We start from the raw sequence: 26,916 nt of genomic DNA, 5'->3' as shown, positions 1-26,916 counted from the left end.
ATGCTTTGCATAATTAGAGGGCGCTTCATCCGATTTTTTGAGTCGAGAGTACCGTACTCAATAAAAGATTCAATATTCCTTCACATGCCAAAAGGGAATACTGGAGACTGTAAATATGGATGTATATACTTAAATGTCTTTTTTTCATGTGCAATATTAGTCTTGTTTGTTTGTTTCAACAATTTTCATGTACAAAAAAAGCATAATTCTCTAAAAATGTAAGTTATATATTTTAGTGGAAAAAGGGTAGATAAACTAAGGGTTTGCAACTTTGTTGTGGGCAGGAAGTTAAGATCTCACTTAAAATTACACACAATCAATTTAACTTAATGAAACTGCTGAGCAGATTTTTTTATATTTTTTTCCATAACAGAGTTCCATTTATGAAAGTTGATTGAAATGTGATATCTTTGTGGAATTATCACCATGGAAATTGCAGACCTTTAGTAATCCATCCTTTCCTGTAAATCCTAGATCTATTCAGACAAAGGCGACTGACTAATTACTACAGCGATGTTCAAACAATCATTAGATCATTTAGAATGTTTATTATGTCTTAATTATTTTTATAAAGGGTCCCTATAAAATTCTATTACCATGACAACTGTGTTTTCTTTATAATAGTGATGCTTTTCTTTGTTGTTGCCATAGCAATTCATTCCAATCGAAAGATTGTACAACATGATTTACATAATTGATTTTATATATTATATATATATATTTATTTTTTGGAATGTTTTTGTAGGTGCCTGTTAAAATAACATTAATAATTCGGATTCAGAAAGTTTGCTAACATTATAAAACTATCATCATGAGACCTGTTTGTAAAATTTAAAAGGCAAAAAAAAAAGAAATTTGTTTTTGATACTGAGATATTGATGTAATGACTTGTTTTTTTAATCTGGATATGTCACCAATATTTTAATTAAACTCATGCATGCACTGATACATTGCAATTTTGTGACGTGGAGGCTGCCCTCTATTGATGAGGTTTTTAAAGTAAATAAGCAATGATTCATGGATTCCCCACATTTGGTCTTCATGTCTTGCAATAGCATTAGAGATTACACTGCAAAGAAGTGTCTCATATATTCAATTCTTTCACTTGCTATAAATCGTTAATTTTAAAAGCGGTTGTGTTGATGAAAAATTCTCAGCAACTCCCCATCACTGGTACAAAATTTGACGCATGAATGGAAGCAGTTTACTGTGCTTTGGAAGACTTTGTAAAATGTGATCTTCCAATCCAGTAAATGACAGGTCTGGTCATGTGATATAATTAGAAAATTTGCATATAAAGGCACGTTGCAAAAGATTTCATTAAATAGAACACTATCATACTTGTATTTTGTTTGTTACCATGGAATCTGAACCTGGTACTTTTTATAGTACATAATGGCATAGACAAGCCAATCACATTCATTTGACTGACAGTTATTAAATTATGACAATATTGTTTGTTCCTGTTCTTTTATTTTATGTAAATAGATATTTTGCTAGAAAGAACATTTTTTTATGAAAATATGTACAAAGAGAATAAAGAATACTTGAAAGCAACAATTTGTGGAAAATTATTTCTTCAGTGAAATGTTTTTACTTTCTCTTATTTCTCTTTCCTTATCAAATATATTTATCATTTGAAAGATGTTTCCTTATCTAATGAGCTTTTCTCAAAATGTTCATTTATTACATCATGATGTGTGACATCATTCATGATACATCAATGTTGTTTACCTATTGCCCAGTACCATTCCTCGGCATAAGGCCAAGACGTCTTTGCTTGTCACTATAGAAGATATTTTCTTTGCCCATATTTATAGCACTCCATGGTATCATCCTCGCTCTCCAACATTTCAAGCATTAGGTTTCTTTGCTGATTCTCTTCCAACTTGACATTGAATAATGATGCAAGCAATGGCTGATTGCCAAAATCCATAAATTATTTAAACATGCGATTAATTAAAGCATCTGAGATATGTCCCTGATTGAGTATTGCAATGATTGTGATTCAAGTGTCGATGACATGACTGCTATCAATAGCCAATCAAGTTTGAATCTCACCTCTGATATAAGACTAACAGTAATAATAATATTTTTAATGTTTGTGTACTGCAATGTATGCTGGGTGATGAACTATTATCCCCCAAGGCGACAGGCTTTGTTGTGGTAAATTTCCATGGCTTGGGTTGTGGAGTCTGTCCTGTTGGACGAGCTGTTTTATAGGGCAGTATTTGGCTATAAGTTGGTACTGAAATACAAAAAAAAATATTCATTTAACGCCAGTTTAGCTCAGATATTTAATGTATGCACACACTTGTACCATAGACCCTATTGGACAGATGCTTTATAATATTTTTATTCACACGTTGAGGGCGCTGTTTTTTTAACTTCAGCATTGCGTGTTTGTCCATGGTTTATTGTCCATCAAACCGATTTTAGGAGATTTATTATTATCCAAAAATGACCCTCATTTTTTTCATATTTGTGTGTATGTGGCAAAGATGGTGGCAAATTTGTTTGTAAACAATACGTCCGCTATACAAGATGGCGCAAAAAAGAGTTAAACATAAAAAAACTCCCAAGGTGTTATCTCGCATGCCGATCATGCATACAAATATGGATATCAGAATAAACACAAAACTAGTGATATAACTCAAGGATTATCAAACAGTTCATATCAGTTATCTACAAACTCATAAACGACAAGGTCGTCAGAATTTGGCGCTCTCGTGTAACGACTCTCAGTTCAAACTTAAGATACGAAATCTATCACAGGTAATAGAAGCAGCTCAACAAATATCCACAGATGGTCGGACGGTTTGAACTCCCCGGAATTACGAACTGTCGCGGGATATGCAGTAAATTTGTATTACGTCACTGCAGTTTTTAAATAATGTTAGAATGATCAAAACTAAATGTAGAAAAAGAAGCATGCATATTTTGATAAAAATGAACAAACAATCCCTGGAAACATTTTATTATATGACAGTTATATTTCCAATAAAAGAGATGGGTGCGTTACAATTGTTGTTGACGCCTTCCCATTAATATTTTTTTATTGTCAGATCAATAATGGTGATGAAAATAGTCGTCGTTACCTGTGCATGATACCCGTATAATTATCCTCATATTGTTACTCCGACATACCCCGCCCATTTTGTTCTCCATCCCTTCGTCACCGGCCTCAGTTGCGTTTGATGTCGCTAGAGGAAAAGAAAAGACAGTTAAGGGACTGAATTTTCTTCAGCACAAGTAGGGCCATCTAACGCACTGGTTTTTATTTCTCCCGTCAAGCGTGCGTAATCGTTTTTTACTGTATACTTGTATACGAAGCCGAATTTTTAGTGGCCTGAGCATTAGGCACTCCGGCAACACCTCCCTTTCATACTAGACACGGTATACTGATTGTGTAACGTGAATTCCCATTTTATACAAACATGTGTAGTGCGAGATATGCCTTGCACATTCCGTGTTTGTGGAGAAAGTAACTTTAGAACAAGGATTACGAACAATGCAGAAAGCGAAACATGACGCGCTGGACACTGGTAGCTTTAAACGGTTGTTATTTCAGCAAAGCAAAGTAGGGTATCTGTATTGGATAATGATACGGTGGGGGCATTGGTAGAAAATTCAAAGTTTAATTTAAAATTTCGCCTGAGATATATAGTGTGACATGGATTGAACGCCGATTTTTCCAGTGTATTGGCTCGTATTTCAATTTGTGGTGTGAGGGCGCCTGATACGGCGACTGCAAAAACAAACATTCCACCCTAATCTTTGTTAGAGATCACCACATGAAAGACAAGCATCGGTTTTCGCAGCATACAAGGTTTCGTTAATATTAACTGTACGGTTAAAAAAATAATCAAATATGTTTCACCAGTAAGGTCAAATTCACAGTTCACCCTTTGAAGGACACTGAGTAACCATAGCAATGCAAGAAGCGAACATGTCTATTGGACGATGACGGGTCAGTGTTCCTAGACCGATTATAATGTACGCTTTCCTCGATTTAAGGACTTATTAACTGAATAAAGCGTGAACATTAGAACATTTGGTACAAACCTATATGCTTTGCAATTAGTCCCATGATGCAACACATTGTGAATTAAGAAGGTGGGTACACCCAATTACGTAATGAAATATTGTCGTTGTTTCTTAATCGTATAATTTTAATCGAGAGTCGCCTCTTTATGATTGGGTATCAGTCACACAAGGACACATGATTTCATCATAATTATAATTTGTATCAAGGCGCAGGGTTACGTAGGCTCCCTGGAAACAACTTTTGCAAGGCATGGCATACTTCTATTTCAAACTCCCATTTTTAAATATGATACCAGAATAAGCAACAGTTGGATTTGTTATTTTAATATTAGCGACAATCATCAGGTTTTGAAATGGCGGACTGATACATTTAGAGTGAGCAGTCAGCTGGGTAATCTATTCTCCTAATACCGGTGTAGCTGAATGGGCTTTGTTTTTTGGGACTTTCAACACCTGAGATTTAATTTTGTAAAATTGTGGGTATTTGAATCATGTGTCTAGCTTTTCTAGGGAGATTAGTTGTAGTATGAGACCTTATCTGGGGCGTTTCTCATGAAATGTGCATGTATTTAGAGTCTTTGTATACATTTTTGTATTCAGCCCAGTGAAAGAATCCTGGTGGATTGGGGTACAACACGATTCTTGTGTCAATAAATTCGATTTCAACTTGAGGGGGGAGGTCTTTCGTCGAAATTGTTTATTCAGAAAAAAGTGGTTGAAAATCGTTACTACTCCAATCTCAAAGTGACGTGTTTTTAAAAACACAATAAAATGAAACCACATTAACAAAATCCGCTATAAGCTTGGTTGTGTTTAGATGCCAATAATAAAACTGTTTATTTTGATTTTCAAATGCTTATTTTGTATTCATTCATGCAATACCCCCATGGTCAAGATGTATTCATCCTTGGCCGCTGCATCACCTCGTTGCGATGACGTGATGTAGTGTGGGCATCTTATTCACCAAGTGCTACTCAGGTTAAAAGAAAGGTAGAGGAACATCATCGCAAAATTATTCTTTTTAGCAGAAATCGTTTATTCGAAACAGCTAATGAACAACATTTTCATGAACAGTTTATATAGCTGGGATTTATTGTTAAATCATTCGTTTTAGATATTTATAATTAATATAACAAGACATAGATCAATAAATAAATAAAACAACAACTAGAGAATCAGAATTCGTGTTTTTTCGTGAGTTCGCAGATCTTTTAGGGCAGTTTGTACGAGATTAAAACAATGTTTTATAAGTTATAATCAAACAATGCTCCTGCTATTAAAGTGACTCCCCTTTATGGAGTTTTTTTTCACCGTGTACGATACGGTGCAGTCGCACAAAACGGTCGTATCGACCGTTCCGTACTTAACAAAATCCACCATCAAAAAACACTCATATTTCCCATATTATTAATTATTATGTCTTTGACGTTTATTCGAATTCCTTCCTTGACTTTATCAATTTATCAACTTCCTGCAGACATTTTTTTTCATATTTGTTAATGATGACGGTACATTATATTCGCGGCATGGTAGTTCACCCACCATACTTCACAACCCGGCCTCGGACTTACGTACCGGCTCAGCGCACATGTCCCACAAACAGGCGAGAAAATAAATAGCATTTCGATGACGGAAGGGTAATTGGACCGTGCCGAAAGAAACCAAATTTGATCACTCGCAGTTGGGGTGTTATAATAATACACAGCCCACCCAGGATACCTATTACACAGAAAGGGGTGAACCAATGTCAATGCTATACTCTAAGAAACGTGCTACAACATAATAATGTAAAAGGCTTATTGTTGACTGGTTATTAGTTTCGCTAACTCAAAATTAAGACAAAGAAAGGGTTATGTATGATTTAAAACAGGGATTATTCTTTCAATGATAAAATCGTGAAAACCCAGCAAATATGCTTGACACGTGATTAAACTAGTGGAAAGTAACCCAGCGAATATGCTTGACACGTGATTAAACTAGTGGAAAGTAACCCAGCGAACATTACTTATTTTACAGTAACTGCAATAAAGTTGCAGAAAATCGTGAGTTGGTTTAACAAACGTTGATAGTTTATAACAAACGGTTTGTGCAAGTCGAGGTATCTGAAATTTACTGCCTGAGTGATAGTTCCGTCCGTTTGCGCACACTTAGAACAGCCCCTCGGATTCTCCATTGGTTTTAGGGTAATCCTTGTAACTCCGTCATCAGTGTTTTTTTGTAACATATGTTTCTTCTTTGAATAATAACCCAACTTCTGAAGCATGTAAGAGGTCTTGTAAAGTAAAACCCCAACTCGAATGGGTTCATTGTATTTTATCAAATAGCGCTTCCGAAAGCAAGCAATATTTTCATTTCCACGAGACCGCTCTATATCTTTTTATCTGACACACACTGAGTCATTTAAATACGGTACTTTTAACTTTAATGGTTATTTGTTTTCTATCAGTGTAAACTCGGTTTGATACCATTTCGCTTCCACATATCGTATTTGTGGCGCCTCCTTGGCAATTTTTGTTTGGCTTTTGAGGAATTTGTCGACAGGTATCATTCCGAGTCGCCCAGACATGGTGATGTAGTAGTATTGGTGATAGATATACATCAATTCCACTCACCTGTACTTGTGTCCTCGACACCTATTCAAGACAGGTGGAACATTTTTATTTTATTTTTTTCTCGCTAATGATTTTGTATATAAAATATATTTGTATTTGTATATATCTCCATGGTTTGTAAACAGAGCGGAGACTGATTGCATTGTTTAATGTCCTCGTTACTTATGATTGATTTACACTTTACGTAAGAAAAGAATTGAGATAGATCTAAAGCGTACACATTCGCGTCATTCTGCATACCGCCCATGGAATTTCACATTAGGCAGGGAATTTCGGAAAGTGCTAACTGTTATTAATGAAAACAAATGGGAATGAATACTTTTTCTCCAATTAATACTTACAAATGAGGTGGTAGTCTTGACAAGGTTGGAAAATAAAATCATTGGGGACGGGACTTAATTGTGTGAAGAGAAAGGTGAACTTGGTCTCCACGCTCGGCTGGTCGCAGTTCAGCAACAAACGACTCGTTGTTGTGTCGCATTTTTCGTAATCGCTTTTAGACACCAAGTATATACGATAATATTCCGACGGCGAGTCTCCCAAATTATCTTTTGGTTTTTCTGGACATATTATGTCAACCGTGTCTTCGATTCTCACTTGTACTATGTATCGCAATCCTCGTCGGAATCTAGGAAAGTTGAGCAGAACAAAATAATTCAATAACATGATACAAACTCTTTCTTTTTGGTTGATGTATTACGATGAGCTGCCCCCATGTTCAACTCACAGTAAATAGTCACGATAAACGGTGCCCAGACGACTCGATCGGTATGCGGAGAGGATCAGTATTTATTTGGAATGAAAATTCCGTTACTTTGCCCCTCTCCCAAACTTAAATACAATTCATTACAATGTATAAAGCTTTCATTTAGTCTGTACCCGACAACTGCCCGTCAGCATGGTGGTAGTATATTGCTACCCCTTAGTGATGTCCTAACAGTCCTTCGGCAGAAATGCATTTCAAAATTCTAGCCTGAGAGTTCTTCATCTCGCCCGCACCTTCCATGGCCTCATTGGACTATATCCCATTACGTTGCTCATGGCATATAACGTTTCATTTTTATGTGATTATGCATGATGACAACTAACTCATCGTGATATTATGGCATGTTTAATAAAGTATATATATTCCTGTAATTATCACCAGTAAAAATGACTGTATCAATCAAATTAGCGATGAAAGTTTTGTTTGTCCGGCGTTCTTATGTGTTTGTATGTTGTGTCAGCATGGAGTCCCGGTTTGAAGCGTTGTAGCGTGCTCTATGATAGACTTTGTCAATAACCTTCGAGTACATTGTTAGAGACCTATTTGAAGCAATTATTTGGCTTTATTCAAAGAATTGAACACTCAGTAATCTAAAGTCTGCATCATCAGACAATTAATACGACAAATATGGAAGGTCAACAACGGCGCTAGTCCGAAACGCATTATCGTTATTTTAAACGACACTGACTTGGAGAAAGCACGGTCCCTCGACGGACTGTGTAGAAGGTGACACGAGCGAGTGTGACAGTTATGATCAAATACAAGTACTTACATAGGGTTGCCGACACTCCATACGATCGGTTCGAGTTGTTCCGCTGCCGCTGCACTCACACAGGGTTCGATCATTATTAGAAAAGCTAGCCACCACTGCAACGCCATGACAGCCGTATACATCACCAACACCAACAGTAGAATGGCTTGGAGAAGTTTATACTACGATAAAAAAAAGACAACAAAGTTTTGGATGTCTCCGTGTTTAAACCGATAGGGGTAGCACTTCCGTGTACTTAGCCGCAGTGTGTGGCCGCTAAGCACATGATGATGACATTGTTGAGATTTCTCACTACGAAATACACACAAAGTTTTCCTATCGAGCGCAGTTGAGATTACTCACTATTTACAGTTCCCATCGTAGTCACGTGACCATGACACAATCCGCCAACATGTGTCGCGGGGGGAAATTGATACGTAATGCTTGTGAGTATACACCAACGCGTTATCGTCGTGTGTGTTTGTATGGACATACTTGATACACGTACCTGCTTAAAACAGCGCGAGGGCGCCAGCCTAACAATAGGCAGAATACTTTCATTTTGTGTCTTACAAGTTGTATAAATGTATTCTCTTGCTGGACTTGGTGGAGAAGTTGTGTAAGAGTTGCATTGCATCCGAAATATTTGTGATTTTAGTCATTTATAGAATGTCGTTACACTAAACCAATGTGACTAATGTGTCAACAAACGACAGACACAAACTTCCGGGTTCAATTACTACGACTACAGAAGATAAAGACTTATTTCTAGTACCCGACATTTCCGTTTCTCACCATACTGACTTCGAAGAATCTCACCTTTTCAACGTGGGTTGGAACTTTTATTGTGAAACTTATAGCCTTGTAAGGCACCGTGTTCTGACGGTCCCATGGTCCAACGATGTTACCAGGTAAATATTTGCTACGTTCACACGACAGCATTTTATCGGAGCTGTTCGGCTCGAGCCAAATTCGCCTCCAATAAACCTTCGGGGTTGAACTCCGATAGGGTTGAGCCCCGACATAACTCCGACTGTGTATACACAGGGCCCAACTATCGGAGTCCAAATCACGCCCTCAACCGCCTTTTTCAAATTGAGGTAACTTCTCATTTCAATTATGGTGGAGACAACATCGTTCGTAACTTCACACAATTTTCAATTTGACGAAGAGGTACGCGCACTAATATCTATTTGGCAGAGTAAAGAAATACTGCGATAGATTGTCAGGTCAACGGGAAACAGAAAAATGGCGCACGAAATTATGCGACAAAAACTTGAAAGAAGGACTGAACAGATCCAATGAAAATTGAAGATACTTTTCAAAGACACCAGAGATAAAAATCGTAGAAGCGGTCACGGTAAGGTGACATGTTTCTGGTAGGTTTAGATTGACAATTGTAACACATATCACAACAGTTGAATAATAACTTAAGCGAATAGAATGTAACACATTTTAGCTACCGTGTTTCCTGTTTATTCGAGATACTATTACCTGAATCATAACACCAGTTCATTGTCTTCACTTCCTCAATTCTCGTCAGTGTTTCTTTTTTTCTCCCCGATCAACAGAATCGTGCCATGTAAAGAAACAACACAAGCTTGACACCTACATTGTTTTCAGTCATGCTTTTTATCATACTAATTATTTGAGGGCACTGTTCCGTTAGGCTCTGACCGAGCTGAATCAAACTTTGGCAGATCTCGGCTCTTGTACGGCTCCCGACCGTATGAATGCATTGGAGATAATCTCCTGTTAATCAGTGGAAAGAGCAGGGATTCGGCTCCGGTAGAATGCTGCCGTGTGAACATAGCAATTGTTGTCGTGGGGAACGCCCTCGGCGGTTGAATACGTGAACACGGTACTGGCCCACCGCGTAGGTATTTTATTAACTCATAACAACCCACTGAAGGATGTTAAAGGTTACAGAAGAAAATTACAGATAAAAATTAATCAAATTACAATGACTCATAGTTTAAAGGACAACCAAAAACAGACTAAATTGAAGTTAGTAACGGACATATATAATAAAATAAAATGAAACATCAACAAAAAACTATAAACTGAATATAAAAACAAAAACCCAATGAACACATAATAGGTATAAAAAAGTCAATGACTAAGTAGGTGCTGCTGTCTAATAACAAATATTTCAGATATTGTGCCAGAGAAATTGTTAAGTTATAATTTGACATTATTTTTATGAATTTATTTTCAGGTGTGAGATTAGTAAAGTCAGGAATAATCTTTTCAGCTTCATTGTATAAAATGACCCTCTCTTTACGATATACTGGGCATATTATGAGGAAGTGATGTTCATCTTCAATATCATTTTTATTACACAAATTGCAGATTCTGTCGCTACTTTTGATTCTGTTGTGTCTTCCTTTTTCAATTTCTAAACTGTGATTGCTCAGTCTGAATTTAGTTAGGGTACTTTTCAGTTCTTTATTTTTTAGCTTAATTAAGTAGTTTTCCAAAATGAAGTTTGTTTTAAATTTTGTGTAAGTCCCCAGTTTGTTTTCAGTATTAGTGTTTTGTCTGTTATCATCATTAATTGAGTTAATTCAATGCTTTATAAATTTTTTTTTTATTTTATCATATATCCGTGACATTTGTGACTATTTTAGCTCATTATTATCAATATCTGATAATGTTGTATTTGTAGATTTCAGTACTGAGTTAAGTTCATTGTACCACTTACTTTTTACAGTCTTTTTAGGTTTGAAGGCTTCCTTAATAGTAGGGTTTTGAGTTTTGTTTAAGTGGGTTGTATATTTTATTAACTGCTTTTTAATAAATAAATCGATAGGATATCTACCCAACTCACTATAAATTCCCAATTTCGGAGTATTTTTTGAAACGCCTAGGATAAAGCGACAGAAGCTGAGGTGTACATCTTCTATAGTAGAGTTGAATGAACTTTCTCCATCCAAGACTTCACATCCATATATAAGAATTGGTCTTATTAGTTTATCAAACAATGATAACAATAATGAGGGACTGAGACTTTCATTATGACCTAATTTGGCTTTCAAAGAGAATAATGCTTTCATTCCTTTGTATTTCAGATGTTTCATCGCAGCTTTAAATTTTCCATTAGGGCTGAGAACAATACCTAAATAATTATAATTTCTCACGATGTTAATCTCATTCCCTTCAAAAAAGAATAAATCACTGTCATTGAGTTTATTATTTTTATTAAAAATACCCACGTATTTTGTATTCCCATTGTATTCAACGTGAGCTAGGCGAATACGATAATATGTCCACGAACGAACAATAACTTGGCAACCCCCTCATTTCTAAAAATATAAATATTTAAACTTTGCCACGTGTGTTAATGGTTTGGGAGTTTGATAATTGGTCAACAATATTAACTCATTTCATTACATTTTGCTAGCTCTAAAGCAGATACAAATTTATTTTTTTGAGTCACTGTCCCAAATATATTTAGTTGGTAAGGGATCCAATCTATTACTATGATTTCTTTGAGAATTATTTGGGAGCTCTGGATTTAAGCATACAGATAGGATAATAGGACAGTGATCCGAAATGTGGGTTATAAATTGATTTAGAAATGACCCCAAAATCAATTGTACTGCAACCATTAGGTGAATAATAAGTGTATTTACCTGCCGAGCTCCCAACTGTCCTCCCATTTACAATTACAAGATTACATTCAATACAAATTTGGGAGAATTTTCTACCAAATTTGTTAACACAGAATTTTGAGACACTATCCATATTATTACGTGCTTCATAATTATAATTTACATAATCCAAAGGAAGCGGAATGTGTTGGTTTATGTCTTCATTAATAATGTCAGTTAATTCTCCTATTCTAGAATTAAAGTCCCCTAACAAAATGACGTTTCCTTTAGTGGAGAAATGGAGTATGTCTTTTTCTAAGAGATGAACAATATGGTACTACCGGTAGTGATAGTTGGTCCCTCCTGGGTTTGAAGTTCTGCCTTTTATTTTCTACTGGTGGTATTCAATAGCAGAGATCAACTGAATCTGACTTTATGCTGCCATAGGTCTCGAACTGTGTTAATACAATGGTTGATCTATCTATGTTATGTGTCCATAATAAAGTATCGCTTAGGGTATGATTTTATATGACAGATCTCATTTAGGTCCTAAAAACAGTTTGTCTCAATTGTGAGTTTTTCTTGGTATATATGGACGATGGTGGTACCAGGTCACCTGGTGAGTGACCCCGGGCGGAATTCGTATACATGCACATTTACAACTGTGGGCGTAAGGCCGATTGATATAATCGGCAAAAGTATGTGGTGCACGGTTATGGTTAATACAAAAAATCATGATTGATTTATATAAACTATTATTTCCAGTTTTTAAACAAGCACGCTATTGTGTTAACTTGTAATCTACATTATAAAACACCCCGAGCGCTGTTATAACGCGTGCAACGTATCGTCATGGTAACAAGACAAGTACGGTGAAACAATACCCACGTATTTTGTATTCCCATTGTATTCAACGTGAGCTAGGCGAATACGATAATATGTCCACGGACGAAAAATAACTTGGCAACCCCCTCATTTCTGAAAACATAAATATTTAAACTTTGCCACGTGTGTTAATGGTTTGGGAGTTAGATAATTGGTCAACATTATTAACTAACTGTGAGTAAAAACTGTTATCAAAAAGCCCGAGTGCCAACAGAGACATATCCTATTTGAGCGGTGTTTAAACTTTGTTCTGACTTCACAGGTAGTTTGTGCTGTGCCGAGTTTCGGCGAGTAACTATGCTAACAATCAAAACAGCGTTACCGGAACCATATCAACCAGTTTCAATGGTCAATGGTATTTTTTGCAATGTTTGCCAATAGCTTTACGAGGGGGGGAGGCAAGGGTGGTAGCTGGTACAGTTTTACGGGAAATAAAAAGGGCTTTTACAATTTTTAAAATTGAATTTTGCAGTGAATTGTGTCATCTAGTCGTTTTACAGTTTCGAAAATGTAATTTCCCTGAATTACTCTTTACTACTTTTTTTATAATAATAATAATAATAATAATAATAATAATAATAATAACCTTGGATTGGGGTTTCGAGGTATTTTTCAAGTGCAAAATCAGTTTTCAGCTGTCTGTAGGTACGAAGTTTATTTTTGTGATTAGTGCCTTTATTGTCATTATGCATTGTTTCTGTGCAGTGTTTTTCAAACATATTTTTTTGTAGCTAATGGGATAATTCTGGTTATTTCGCAAACATCACTAATTTCTAAAAGGTTCAGTATTTTTTTGCCTGTGGTCCAATTGCTGATGGTTTCTTTGTCCAAATTGGTGCCAAGTTTATAGGCCTCAGATATCAGAGTGTTTTCATCCATATGTTTTATTTTCAGCCAGTAGTTAATCATACGTTTGATGCTTGAGATGATAAGTGGATATCTTCCCAGTTCAAGTAAACGTGCCAAGTATGTAGCTAAAAATAAAGGAGGTTCATTATTGGATGATTCTATCTGCCATTTGATATCATTAATGAAAAGATTGAAAAGGAGTAGGCTTAAACCATCTCCCTGTCTGACACCCCTTTGAACTGGAAAGCTAGCAGTTAAACCACCTTTTAGTTTAACACAGCCAGTGGCATTCTGATAAATAGATTTAATTATGTCGTGACATTTTCCTGTGATTTTGTTTTTGTGAAGTTTATATAAAAGACCAAGGTGCCAAATGGAATCAAACGCCTTCTTAAAGTCGATGCAAATAAATAGTTTCCTTTATTAAGATATTTTGTCATTAGCTGTTTGAGAACAAAGATATGGTCCGCTGTGCTGAATTTTGGAAGAAAACCAATTTGCACTTTAATTATGATATTATTACTTTTTACATGTTTGATCAACCTTTGTTTCAATACGGCTGAGAAGAGCTTGCTAAGACTGTTTAAGAGAGTTATCCCTCTGTAGTTGCCTGGATCAGATTGTTCTCCTTTTTAAATATTGGAGTGATAATATCCAAATTCCAAGAGCTAGGGAAATGGCCACTCGTTAGGATGAGATTAAACAATTTTTGTAAAGGTTTGATGAGCACATTTCTCCCTGTTTTAATCATCTCATTTCCAATATTATCAATGCCTGGAAATTTTTTATTTTTTAAGTTGCTAATTGCAGTTTGTATTTCTAACTGTGAAATATTTTGGTCTAGCTCAGTAATAGGTTTAATTTCTTTTTCAAGCTTAGCAATCTCTTCGTTTAAAGTGCTTTCATCAGTATTATTTAATGCATTTAATTGTCTGAAATGTTCATACCATTTTTGGGCTTCAATGTTTTCACTGTCATTTTTAATTTGACCATTTCTAAGCTCCTTAATCAAATTCCAATATTCCTTTGGAGAAGAATTACCCATCTCTTTAAGTTTATTTAGTATATTTTTTTATAGTTTCTTTTCGTTTTCTTAACCATTTGTTGGTATTTCCTTTTCAGACTATAGCAGTTGTTTCTCAAATCATTATTGTATGGCTCAGAACTTAATTTCCCTAATGGACATCTTTTTTAAGATTGCCAAGATCATTGGAGTACCATTTTGGTGTATTTTTTATGTTTGTTCTTTTTTCTAATAAAGTTTTTTAAGACATTTACCAGCTACCTCATGGTAAATATTTGAGAGTAAATGTTCTGCTTCATCAACTGCCTGTTGTGTGTCATCAAAGTTGGAGAAATTATTGATTAGCTTACAAATCTCTTTGCTGTGTAAAGCTTGGAGTTATCATGCCAAGAATAAAAATATTTAGGGCCATGAATTGTAGTACAATTATTTTGATTAGTTTCACAATTCGTTACAGCATTTGTTTTGAGGAGAAAAGACATTTGACAGTGATCCGAAAGTGTCAAATTAAGTGGATGTATTTGAAAAAAGGAAATGTGTTTAAACAAGACATGACATGTCATGTCATAGCCCCCGCTCAGAAAAAAATTTAAAAACTTATATTGAACTTAGTTTGTGTCAGAGTGAATTAATTCATTATGAGCTGTATTAAAATTCTGTTATTAAATGTTCAGAATTGATGTGTTACAATTTTAGGGGGTGGGGTAAAAATATATTCATTTGGCTTTTCTGAGACAATTTATAACTTGTTAAACATATAATGCGATGTGCACTTTTAAACAATTATTACCTGTCCCTGTACCAACTTTGAACAAAACTGGATGACACACATCTGAGAAAAAGCTGTTAAGAGCTAGAAAAAGCTTGTTTTTTTTAGATTTTTGAGGGAAAAAATGGCCTCCAAGTCGTAAAACTTTATCCAATCAAACAGGTCATGAATGACAATCCTTGGTGTACATTACCTGTGTCAACAACTTTACTTCCCATGTACTTCATGTACAGATCTACATGTAGTTTGTGGCCCTGAATTAGTTTCAATATCTCTAAATAAGGACAAGAGTACTTCTCATATGACAATGATACAAATAAAGTGCAAGAATCCAGAAAAATATTATCAAGTTATAATTATCATACAATAATATTAACAAATCGTGTGAAATTGAACTTTTATGTACAGAGAAACACATATTTATGCTTTGGTTGACAGCACTTCTCAAAAAAAAGACGACCTGCAAAACTTTATACAATTGTCAGACATGCAGCGAATAGTATGCTTTTGTAATATATGCAGTTTCAGTGGCTTTGCTTTCCGAGAAAAAAATTCTGGCTCTGCACCTGAAAAAAAACAAAAAAACATTTAGTCAAAAGTAAGCAGAGGTTGTAGCATATATGCTCCCATTAGCTGTTAAATTTAATTAAAAAAGATATTTGTGTACTGTCTTTTCAGTACGAAAACATATTACTTAATATATTTATACCAGCCAGAAAGAAATTGCAAGTTTTCACTGAGCAATTAGGAATATACATGGACAACAATTGATGCATGTGTAGCAATATACTGTTTGAAAGGCTGCAAGATGTAATGGAGTAGCAAACCAATCACTACTCGAATCTGACTGGCTGGGAATCTGCACAATACATACAAAAATGTATGCAGATGATATATGAGCAGCTCCACCAAATATAAAAATATTGATTCCATAGTTATGACTCTAATGTGATCGTACAAGTTTATTGTGATTCTATATGTGTTTGTAATATTATTTAGCTTTATTTAGCATTCTGTTTAGTTGGTTAACTTTACTGTATCTTAATGTAGTTTATTTTATTTTTATACGACCATAGAACAACTCACTGTAGTTTGTTTTAATGTTGAATAAAAATTAAATCAGTCACTGTATAATGGTGACGTATTGCGCGAAATTGTTGCAAGGACAATACTTTTCTCGATTTGCGTGTCGTCGTGCGTCGATAAAAAATGCATGGAATGGTCGGCAGTATCGATCAAGTTCGTCTAGTGTGACATTCGTGGCTGGCGACAAGATGCCGTATAATCGTTTAAATAGACGTCAAGGAGGAGTGAAAGGCCATAATTTGGTGCTACAATAGACGTCATGAAATGTTGGAAAATTACAGTCAATCAAAAAAACTGTTCACATGACAACAAAAAATATTCACTATATTTATTATGCATTATTTTTTTGTTGGTAGCAAATGATCACGGTACGGTAGCTTACCTGTTTTCGAAGTGTTGTAATTGTTGATTAGTACTCAGTAGTGATTATATTAACGTACAAAAAATAAATTCGTTGAATTGTTATGAAATGCAAGTAAAATTCAACTTAGTTTTATCGTGAGCAAATGTTTTCGGTTTAATACATGTTAACGCTCGATGAGACAATATCCGCCATGTTATCCATGCCCACGACGCGTGTTTATTGACCAGATAGGTCAAGTCGCTAATCAATCACGCTAATCAAAATGCTGGATGGTGCCCATGTGCTCAAATTACCATAAAGCATTTAAATATGACAGTTCAGCGACCTCATGGTGAAAGCAACACAAAAGACCAGATTTACCGATGTTTTAGTGCGATCTTTTGGCTTCATTTCTCATGGGGAAAAAGGCATGATTTTTTTAATCGGATTTAGAAAAATAAACAAACGTACCGTCCCAAATAAAAATGTGCCGGGTGGAATTTTTCTGTGAAAAAAATAAACGTACCGGTACGTTTATATTGGGACTTTTAGCGTTGTGGGCAAGCTCTCCTGAGTAGCGACATATTTTTAACTTCGCCTATTGCGTGATCAGTGGATTACGTAAATAAACCAACACTTTCAATGAGTACATGCCGACCCAACTAAACTTGTTTATGGCTGTTTATGAACAGCAAGGACGCATCTCATAGAACAATAAACAAATGTAAATGTTGCGGAAATCAAGCATGGCGATAATGATTTTGAGCGAGGCAGAGTCTGGCAAGCATCTCAGAGCAGCATTGCACCGACACCACCACGACTTTGAATCCCGGTGAGAGCACTGCAAACCTCTTAAGTCACGAGGTAAACTTTCAATTTACACAATACATAATCAGTTCCTACAACCATAATAAAAAGGCAGTTTTTCTGGCGAAACTCTGGACAGGTTAGCAATAGTTTCTCAGGATCACCAAACCCGAGACACAAACGATAATACAAAGTGTATAAATACCATAACAAGCACAGTTTCTTACCTTTGAAATTGACGAGACACAATTTTGTCCATAGAAGCGTTGCGCAAATAAAGATACAATTCTGGGATACAATATCCTCACAAAATTGACTGATTTCCACCGAGACGAGAACTGCGTAAGCGTCATCAAAACTCGGGAAAAGTCGGATTTTGAAGGGAAAATGTTAAAAATCAAGGAAAAACACAGTGAAACTTTGAAGAATCGAAAGAATAACTTGATGTGCACCATAGCACCATCAATTTCTGTCTCTGTACCAACTCTGAACTGAATTGGATCACACATGTGTGAGAAAAAGCTGGTAACATGAAAATGTGCACACACATTGCACAGACACGACCCAAATTAATACCCCCCGCCCGGATCGCGGGGGGCTAATAAGTTGCTACTAACAATACTATAATCTACAATACTACGTCATTTGCTTTGATAGCAGGTAAATTTGCCAGCGAGGTCCCCTATCACCTTCCATTTAGTATATATATGCACCAATACACAGTTCTATCAGTTGGTTACCATACTGGTTTTTAACTGTTAGATATTGTGTTGTTCTTTCTATGTATGGGTTTTTTAGTATTTCCAGACTGCTGGTAAATAGGGTTGTTTTCATACGTGCATTAAAGTCTCCCGTAAAAAATTACTGAATCAAATTGAGAATATCTTGTGATATCATTTTCCAGTAGTTCAAATAGGTTAGAATTTTTCCAACGAAAAATGCTGGATGACTGAGGACTCAATTATAATGCACATCTAGGCGAGCCCAGATAAAGTCATCACTGCTACTTGCCATTTGTTTTACACCCTGTTTATACAAGTTTTTAAAATACATAGCAATCCCACTAGAGTTGGTGCGAGCATTGTTATGTTTTTTTCCTTCTAAAGGAATGAAAGTGGCACAAGTTGGGGATTTTAAGTAAATAAGTAAGTAAATAAGTAAATAAGTAAGAGCTGATAAAGAGTGTTAAATACACTATTCTAGGTCTAATGTAAATATGTAAAAGTTATCTATTTCAGTGTAACATGCAGACAACTGGATTCAATTGTGGATAATGTTCATAATGCTGGTGAGTAAGTTCTCTATATGTTTATTTCTAGAGTTACTTTGGTTACTTTTATAGGGTTTGTTGTCTTGTCTATATACCTGGCGTTGAGATTTTTTTTTATCTGCGATCTGGATCTTGCATTGTGTGAGTGTTGGATGGCTTGCCACCAGGTTGCGAAGTTATGGTCCTGTATACATATCGTTTTATATTGCTTGCAATGAATCTGGTTCCTCTGTGGTTAGGGTGTACGTTGTCTTCAAATAGATATGTTTTGATGTTGTTTTCGTTGTCAAGAAAGTTATGGTGAATATAATATACCTCAGTCTTCTGTTTGCTGAAGAGTTGTAATGATGTGTTGAGTCTTGCTGCTGCTTCATTAAAGACATCTTTATCCAGTCTCGGGATGACACTGGATATGGATATTCTCTTTGTTGGATACATTCCACGTGTTACGTCAATTAAATCTCCATACTGGTCGATGTACATCATTCTTGTAGGGGGATGCCGTTGTCAATATCGTGTAATGTGGCAATGTGTAGCACTAATGTTTTTTGGATCTTTAAATTTAGATTGTTTAAAATGAGGATACATGATTTATTCCTTTACCATTCATTACTTTAACACAAGTTTTCCGTACTGTTGAACACAGGTATAATATGCTTCATTGTGGAATCTCTCTCATTAACAGTGTTGTAACTTCCTTTGTTTTGAAAGCCGGGATGAGACTTACTATTGTTGATCTGATTTTTACTGCGAATATTACATGGTTCTCATGTATTTTTCAATATGTTGCAAATAGTTGCGCCTTTTGTGTTTCAGTAGCGGAAACACCATCAATGCAAGAACTTCCTCCATTTGGCTGAAACCAGCCAAGGACCATAGGGATTTTTTTTTCCATAGAGAAGATTTGTGAACCGTTGGCAGAAAATGCATTTTCACAAACTGCGCCACCTAGAGTCGACACTACAATCAAGAAATAGTTCCCCAAATACTGTTATATCACCATATACTGTTGTTTTCTGGTCAACTGAGCTATGGCTCGTATATTGCATTTTAGAACCTAACGTGTACTGTGGGTTTGTTAAGACAATCTTCATATTAGGCCTAAATTACTTGGGTACAGCGTGCAAAAGTTGTAGGCTAGGCACGTCAGACAGCTTTTCACATTAGGCAGGCTTGACGAGATCGCATGAATTGCGCCCTCCAATGTGCCCCAAACCCAACACACGCCTGACAGCGATGTAGATTTTCACTTCCCGACGATTTTTGTCGGTATCGATCAAATTGCAGGAACGTCAGATAGTGACACCCGTCAAAGAGCAACCATTCACGACAAAGTTATGTGTTTGTTGACAGGATGTGTGATAAGGTGCTGGCAAATTTCGGCCCAATGTTTTTTTAATTTTTTCGAATTTTTTGTTATCGGAGTTTCATTATGAATAATATGTAATATGGAAATTGTTAAATGTTAATACATTACAGCACTGTTTTTAAAAATGTCGAAAGGTATGGATGCTTTACATGTATAATTGACATAGTACAGTAATAAGTGTTTTGCAATTAGAATAAGAAAATTAGTCAAGCAAGTTTTCTGTTCATCTCCAAGTATAATTTGTGCTGCATTGAGAGTAGTATGTAAACCAAGTTTCCTTCTCCATAACATAAAAAAGCATTCCCACAGTTCCTCAATATATATGTAACTACAAAAAAGATGAATTAATGTTTCAGGTTCAGAATTACAGAATGTACATTTATCTGAATCAACTCTAGGGGGCGTCCATTTACACGACATTTGTTGGTAAAATATTATGTAAATCTTAAATTCTCTTAGTTTGTTGTCAATTGTAAGACGAAATGGCATTGAATAGATTGGCTCCAAGCAATCTATGTCTATATATATTCCTTGTATTACAATCAACAATATTAATGCTACTAGTACCAATGTTGAAATGTACAAGGTGTTCTTCTGGTATGTTATAATTATTCATGTTTGTATTTTGTTTCACCTCAACTGGTAGTGCATGTATTAGACCAAACCATTGTAAAACATATCTATTTGAAAAACCCTTTTCTTGAATTTCTTCTCATTGTAATAGACGACCAGTGCCGTGAAACAGTTGTCCAACGAATATTATGTTATGGTTAAACAATTCATTTAAGAATAAAATTTACCTCCAATAAGAATGTTTCTATTATTCTATATGACTGAGTTATTGTTGCTATTTTCTATGAGTGGATAAGACTTAAAGTATGACCATGTTGATAATATGCTTTTAAAGAAACCTGATACATTTATGTCAAGCAGTTTCGGGTCAATAAAAAATTCACACCACCAATTTTTTTTTTCAGTATTGTGTCAACAATTATTTTCCATGGGTGATGAAGGTTTTCATCACAGTAACGCCTTACTACCCGAATGCAGAGAAAGGTAGCTCTGGTCTCTATAGTAAATCTAGTATTTCTACGATTTGCCGTCGATCGTCGTCATCTGAACAAGTAAAAGTAGATGTTCTCATCATTTATTATTTAATTGAACAATCTAGTTTTACGCGCTCTCAGTACAGGCATGAAAAGAAAATCATCGATTTGCAGCAAATCCCGGACTTATTTGCAATCTTATCTCACATCAGAAATAATTGCCTGTAGCGCCATCCCATGTTCAAACAAAAAAATGCTTCAACTTCGCGTCCCTATAACTGTGATACTAAATATTATTATACAAATAGCGAAAATAATAAGTTTACTGTATATATATATTACGCAATTTGGTTGCGATTTGAAAAAAACAAACAAAAACTATATCACGTGATTGACAGTAAAACAACACTAAATTCAGTGCACGCCGAAATGTTGTTCGAACAAACACTTAACGCAAGGTTATTTTGTAATCAATGTTCACAATGACGTCATTAGTACAATTTAAACAGTCGAACCGTGAAAAATACGAATATTACCTAATTATTCATAAGAACATTCATCGATGTTCTGGTCAGTAAGTTTATTTTTGCAAGGAAACATGACATTGATATAGTTAGCAATATTCGATGGGTATGTTACAGTAACAATGTCACGCTAGCCAACAAACATTAAAAAAACCTGCCCTTGCCTCAGCAAATATTGAGAACTCAACTCAATATAAGATGTTTTAAGTATGATTACTGTAAGTAACATAGACTTTTCTAGATTGAGTTTTTACCCGTGGCACATTTTCAAAAACCTTCTCCACTTCACAACATTTTCTTTGCAAAACTTTCAAAAATGGTTGTGAAAGTAACAAAAAATATATAATTACTACCTTATACTAAAATATATTTGGATAATTAGAGTACTAACAAATTGTCACTTATGGTCCGGTTAGACTTAAAATACACCACGAATAATCACTTTTGAGATGTAATTTTTAGGTATGTGTTGATTCTTGGATATTTTATCTTCGTCGTCCTGTACTTCGTTTATTAATTCGAATTTCCCAGTTTGCGTAAAAAGGGCGAGTTTCGCGATTTCGACTTCGAAAATGCCTTTGCTTCATTATTTGCTGAGGGACGGCCGCTTAGGTATATGCTCTGTAACTTGCAGCAAATGAACCTAAAAACGTTAGGTAATCAAACAAAAATGACGTTGAACTAAAGTTCGAAAAGAACGTTCAAAGTCTGCCTTTTATTCGTAGCATAAAAACGATATACTCCCTTGCTTTTTGTGACACCCTCAAATCAACTGATTCCCATTCCCCTCAAAAGTTAAAATGGTATGTGCCTCCATTTTACGCCACAATCTAAAAAGTTTGTTTTTGCTTGACGTGTTTATTTACCTTCAATTACGTTTCAGTGGCTGTCACTGTTGTATTCTGAGTCTTGCCATAACATTTTGGTTCAAGTAGATATCCGGGAAGGAAACACAAATTTTCAACTAAAGGTAATTTGCATAACAATGTGTTTGCCCTTGGTCGCCATATTGGACACCGCATACAACTAGGGAAATTCACTCGCATTAAATTGTGTTCGCCGTGACAGGCAAAAATGTATTTGCACTAAAGTACGTTCAAGATCTGCACTTTCTCATAGCATAAACACGGTTTTTACCATCGATTACTAAAATCGAAATATAATTGAGGTATCTATCGCCACGGTAAATAGTTTCGACCTTTTTTCGCTGGAAAGACAAAGGCGATAAAACTAGATTCTCAAAGACGCAGGCCCTTTGGATCGGCGATTTCTTTTGTTTCCAATTCGTTGTACGCCTAGAAACATGAAACATGGCAACGTTATTTTTGGTGAATATATAACATGTTCTGTTCCAATAAAGGATTTTGATATGCATAACAATCCCTTACTAAAACATTTCTAGTACTCCCTAAAATTTGACAATGCCACTAGTCTAATAATAATAACTCTATTTAATTAAGCGCAACAATTCCAACATATGAAGATCAAAGGCGCTGATACAATAAACAATCAGTCAAATATTAAAAGCACATTTAAATAAGTGCGTTTTCAGTCTGGATTTAAAAATGTCTACTGAAGGACTAGAACGAACAGACAGAGGTAATTCATTAAAAAGTTTAGGACCTAAATTTTCAAAAGCACGGTCTTTGTATAACACCTTGGACTTTTTACTACACATCTGACGAGTTTTAATAAGAAACTTCGATTCAGATCTTAAACTACGACTCGGTACATAAAATTCGATTAATTCACATAGATAATTTGGGGCAAAACCATACAAAGATTTATACACTAGTAAAAGTAATTTGAAATTGATTCTTTGTACAACTGGTAACCAATGAAGTTTAATAAAAATGTCTGTAATGTGGTCATATTTTCGAGCACGAGTGACAAGGCGGGCTGCTGCATTTTGTACACGAATAAGAGGTTTTATCTTAGTTACAGGGAGACCAGACAATAATGAATTACAGCTGTCTAAGCGAGAAGATATGAAAGCATGTACCAACTTTTCAGTATCAGATTGGGATAATGATTTACGAATACGATTAATATTTCTTAGATGGGAATATCCAGATCTACAAATAGTAGAAATGTGTGTTTCCATAGATAGCTGCGAATCAAACAAGACACCTAAGTTTCTAGCACTTGACGAAGCACTAACCAATTCTTCACCAATTGCGATACTAGACAAAGGACACGAGTCTTGTGAGAATCTCCGAGACGACATGCACACAAATTCAGTTTTCGACACATTCAAAAGTAGGAAATTACAAGACATCCAATCGCTAACATCTTGAATACATGTCTGAAGTATCACCCGGGCGCGAATTTGATCATCTTCAGAAACCGATAAATAAATCTGTGTGTCATCGGCGTAAAAATGATATTTTACGCCGTGACGTCGCAATAACTCGCCCAATGGACGCATGTACATTGAGAACAATAATGGCCCTAAGACGGAGCCCTGTGGAACACCGGTTACTAATATAGACGTCATATCAGAAAATACATTTCCAATTTTCACTTTTTGAATGCGGTTACTCAAATACGACTCAAACCATTTGATGATGAGACCATTTAAACCAAAATTTGATCTCAACCTATCGATGAGAATCCTGTGATTCACAGTATCAAAAGCGGCTGAAAGATCCAAAAGTACGAGAGCAACTGAATTCTTAGAATTATCAATACTGCATAGTACATCGTTAGCGACCCGCAAAAGAGATGGATTTCCTGTTCAACACATAGACTTTTTAAACAAGATTTAAAAATTGAAAATTACCTAATTAATATGCAGAACCATGGTCTTAGAAGGTTAATTGCAAAATTCAGGACAAGCAACCATGACCTTAAAATTGAGAAAGGCAGACATAATAATGTGCCGCTGGATAAAAGAACATGTGATATGTGCAGCCAAAATATAATTGAGGATGAGCAAAATTTTGTAATGAAATGTCCAGCTTACAGTCACCATAGGGAAAAATTATTCCTGACTGCACAAAATAAAGTTCCAAATTTTGATAAAGAAAATAGTCAGAAAAAAATCATTTTGATTATGGGAAACCATACTCTAGCACCAGCCTTAGCTGTCTTCTCAAAAAACAGCTATCAGGGGGAAATTCCTCTTTCTGGGTTCTCCACACGTGTCAGGGGGGAATCTCGTCTCGTCTCTATATCGCGTCCCCTCGAGGTACGGGATCGGGTAAGTCACTTAAGCTTTACAGTCAAATAAGTTTCAACTTTCATCTTAGTCAATCAGTCGAGCACTCTATAAGACACAGCGCCCTGGGGAAAAATCCCCAAGACTATCGCAAGGCTGACCCAAGACTAGCCCAAGACTGGACTGCCTCAAGGCTCGCCCCGAGACTCTCTAGGACTGGACTGCGTCTGTCTTCGTGTACTCGCCAAGACCAACTAAAAACAACTTTATTCATTTTCAAAACCTTAACCAATTACAAAGCAGTAAAAAGACTCTAGGGCGTAACCTTCAATCATAAAGCCAATCACGCTAAGTACTGAACACGTCATATCTTTTGCTTAATCGTTTACTATATTAATAATTACGAATACTAACTGTCAGAAATAGTAGTCCGAATAGCGACGGTTATCTCGTAATTAGTTCCAAATCACTGAGTCGAGTTCCGTCCAGGACCTTATCGGGAACATTTAGTTACAGTTATTGATTCGTATTTACTCGTATTCTTTCCGCATATATACACATCCTTTTAGTGTTAGTTCGATGTATTTCTGTTTGATATTGCATGTAAAGCTATGGAAAACTAGCACAACCTTGACTGCTTTAAGCCATTTTAATGATCAAGGCCACTTATACTAACGTAATAGGAAACACTCATAATTATATAATCAGCTCCAAAATTTGTTTACACGGTGTGAATCCTTGGCAGTCGATAAATACTGTGATTTCTTTGTAATTACCAGTTGTTACCAAACTCTCGATGACACATGTTATGTTCTCCAGAATAAATACTATCCATAGCTGAAGTATATCGTCTCGCTGTCACTTTATCCCGTAACTGCATAGTGTGTATACACTACCAGGCTCGTTAAGTTTCGTATCCTGTCTTCTATTGTGATACCCAACCACAGACCTCGCCTGCCTAAACGATGCCAGACATAACACAGCCATTCAGCTAATTAAGTCGATTAACAGATACGCAAAAACAATTTCATCATACATTCCTTCACTCAAACTGAGCCATGCCTCCCGGCATAACACGTTCATAAATCAAAGATACTGTCGTCTACTCATCACTCGTCATATGGGTTAAATACAATACTAAGAAAAAGGTATAAATCAAAAGAGTAAAACACACTAATTAAGTACAATGATTATAAAGTCTAAATACAATGGTTATAAAGTCACAAATATCAACGGTTATAAATCAAAAAACAAGGGAAAGCCTACCAATAGGCCCGCTTTTCTCAAAACGGTCCGCTGGGGTAACCCTTCGCTCCACTGTCTCTCGTTACTAAGGTTACAAACTCTATATCAAAAGGTCAAAAAACTAAGGCGTGGCGGTGTAACCAAGCGATCAGCCAATCGCTGCAGTCGACAGCATGATCACGTGATTACCAGGGATGCGTCTCTCGGTTAAAGCATTGCAAAGCGGTCACTAATAAACAATGAATAAAAAAACTATTAATCAAACTCCTGTCATATACGCTTATAAACTTCAACTGAACTCAAAAGTTGTTAATCTAAACAAAAGTCATACGGTGTGGAAACAGAATGCAAAGACAAAGACGCTTTCATAACACATTACTCCTCTGGCAAAAAAGACGGAGAAAAGACTAAAACGATATACACTACTAAGTCACAGATAATCCTGTCAATCATGAACAAAAGCTTGCGATATCAAACAATACGTATATAAGCGCACCACCTCTCATTCCAAAAAGACATTAAAAAACGTTACAAAGGTGCTCTCAACTCAAAAAGCGTCAGAAGTATTCCGGAAACAACACATAAACAAAAACAACTCTTAAAACGTCGATATCTCTGTACATCGACAAATCTCAAAACTCTTAAAAACTCTTTGGGGCATTACTTTCCCCATCATATTCTGTACTCATAAACTCATTAAAACTCTATAAAACTTCACAAAACTCAAAACACTGTGTTGCGAATACTTGTCCACTGAGGCGCGCTTAAAT

At 35.7% G+C, this 26,916-nt stretch overlaps 1 protein-coding gene across 2 annotated transcripts; it reads right to left on the bottom strand.

The window, feature by feature from the left end:
* Nucleotides 1-1,068: 1,068 nt before the first annotated feature.
* LOC100329079 (ephrin b2-like protein) lies at nt 1,069-8,650 on the bottom strand. Of its 2 annotated transcripts, XM_078011479.2 has the most exons (5): nt 8,540-8,650; nt 8,198-8,358; nt 7,001-7,287; nt 3,099-3,203; nt 1,924-2,248 (listed from the first exon to the last, which is right to left on the bottom strand). In XM_078011479.2, exons 2-5 carry the CDS (start codon nt 8,317-8,319, stop codon nt 2,058-2,060), a joined length of 705 nt encoding a protein of 234 aa, XP_077867605.1. In that variant the 5' UTR covers nt 8,320-8,358; nt 8,540-8,650; the 3' UTR covers nt 1,924-2,057.
* Nucleotides 8,651-26,916: the final 18,266 nt, after the last annotated feature.

This window comes from Saccoglossus kowalevskii, chromosome 7 (assembly GCF_978046115.1).
Source record: "Saccoglossus kowalevskii chromosome 7, keSacKowa6.1, whole genome shotgun sequence".
NCBI classification, from domain to species: Eukaryota; Metazoa; Hemichordata; class Enteropneusta; family Harrimaniidae; genus Saccoglossus; species Saccoglossus kowalevskii.
The sequence above is the reverse complement of the archived record's forward strand: the minus strand, read 5'-3'. Positions and strand labels throughout refer to the sequence as shown.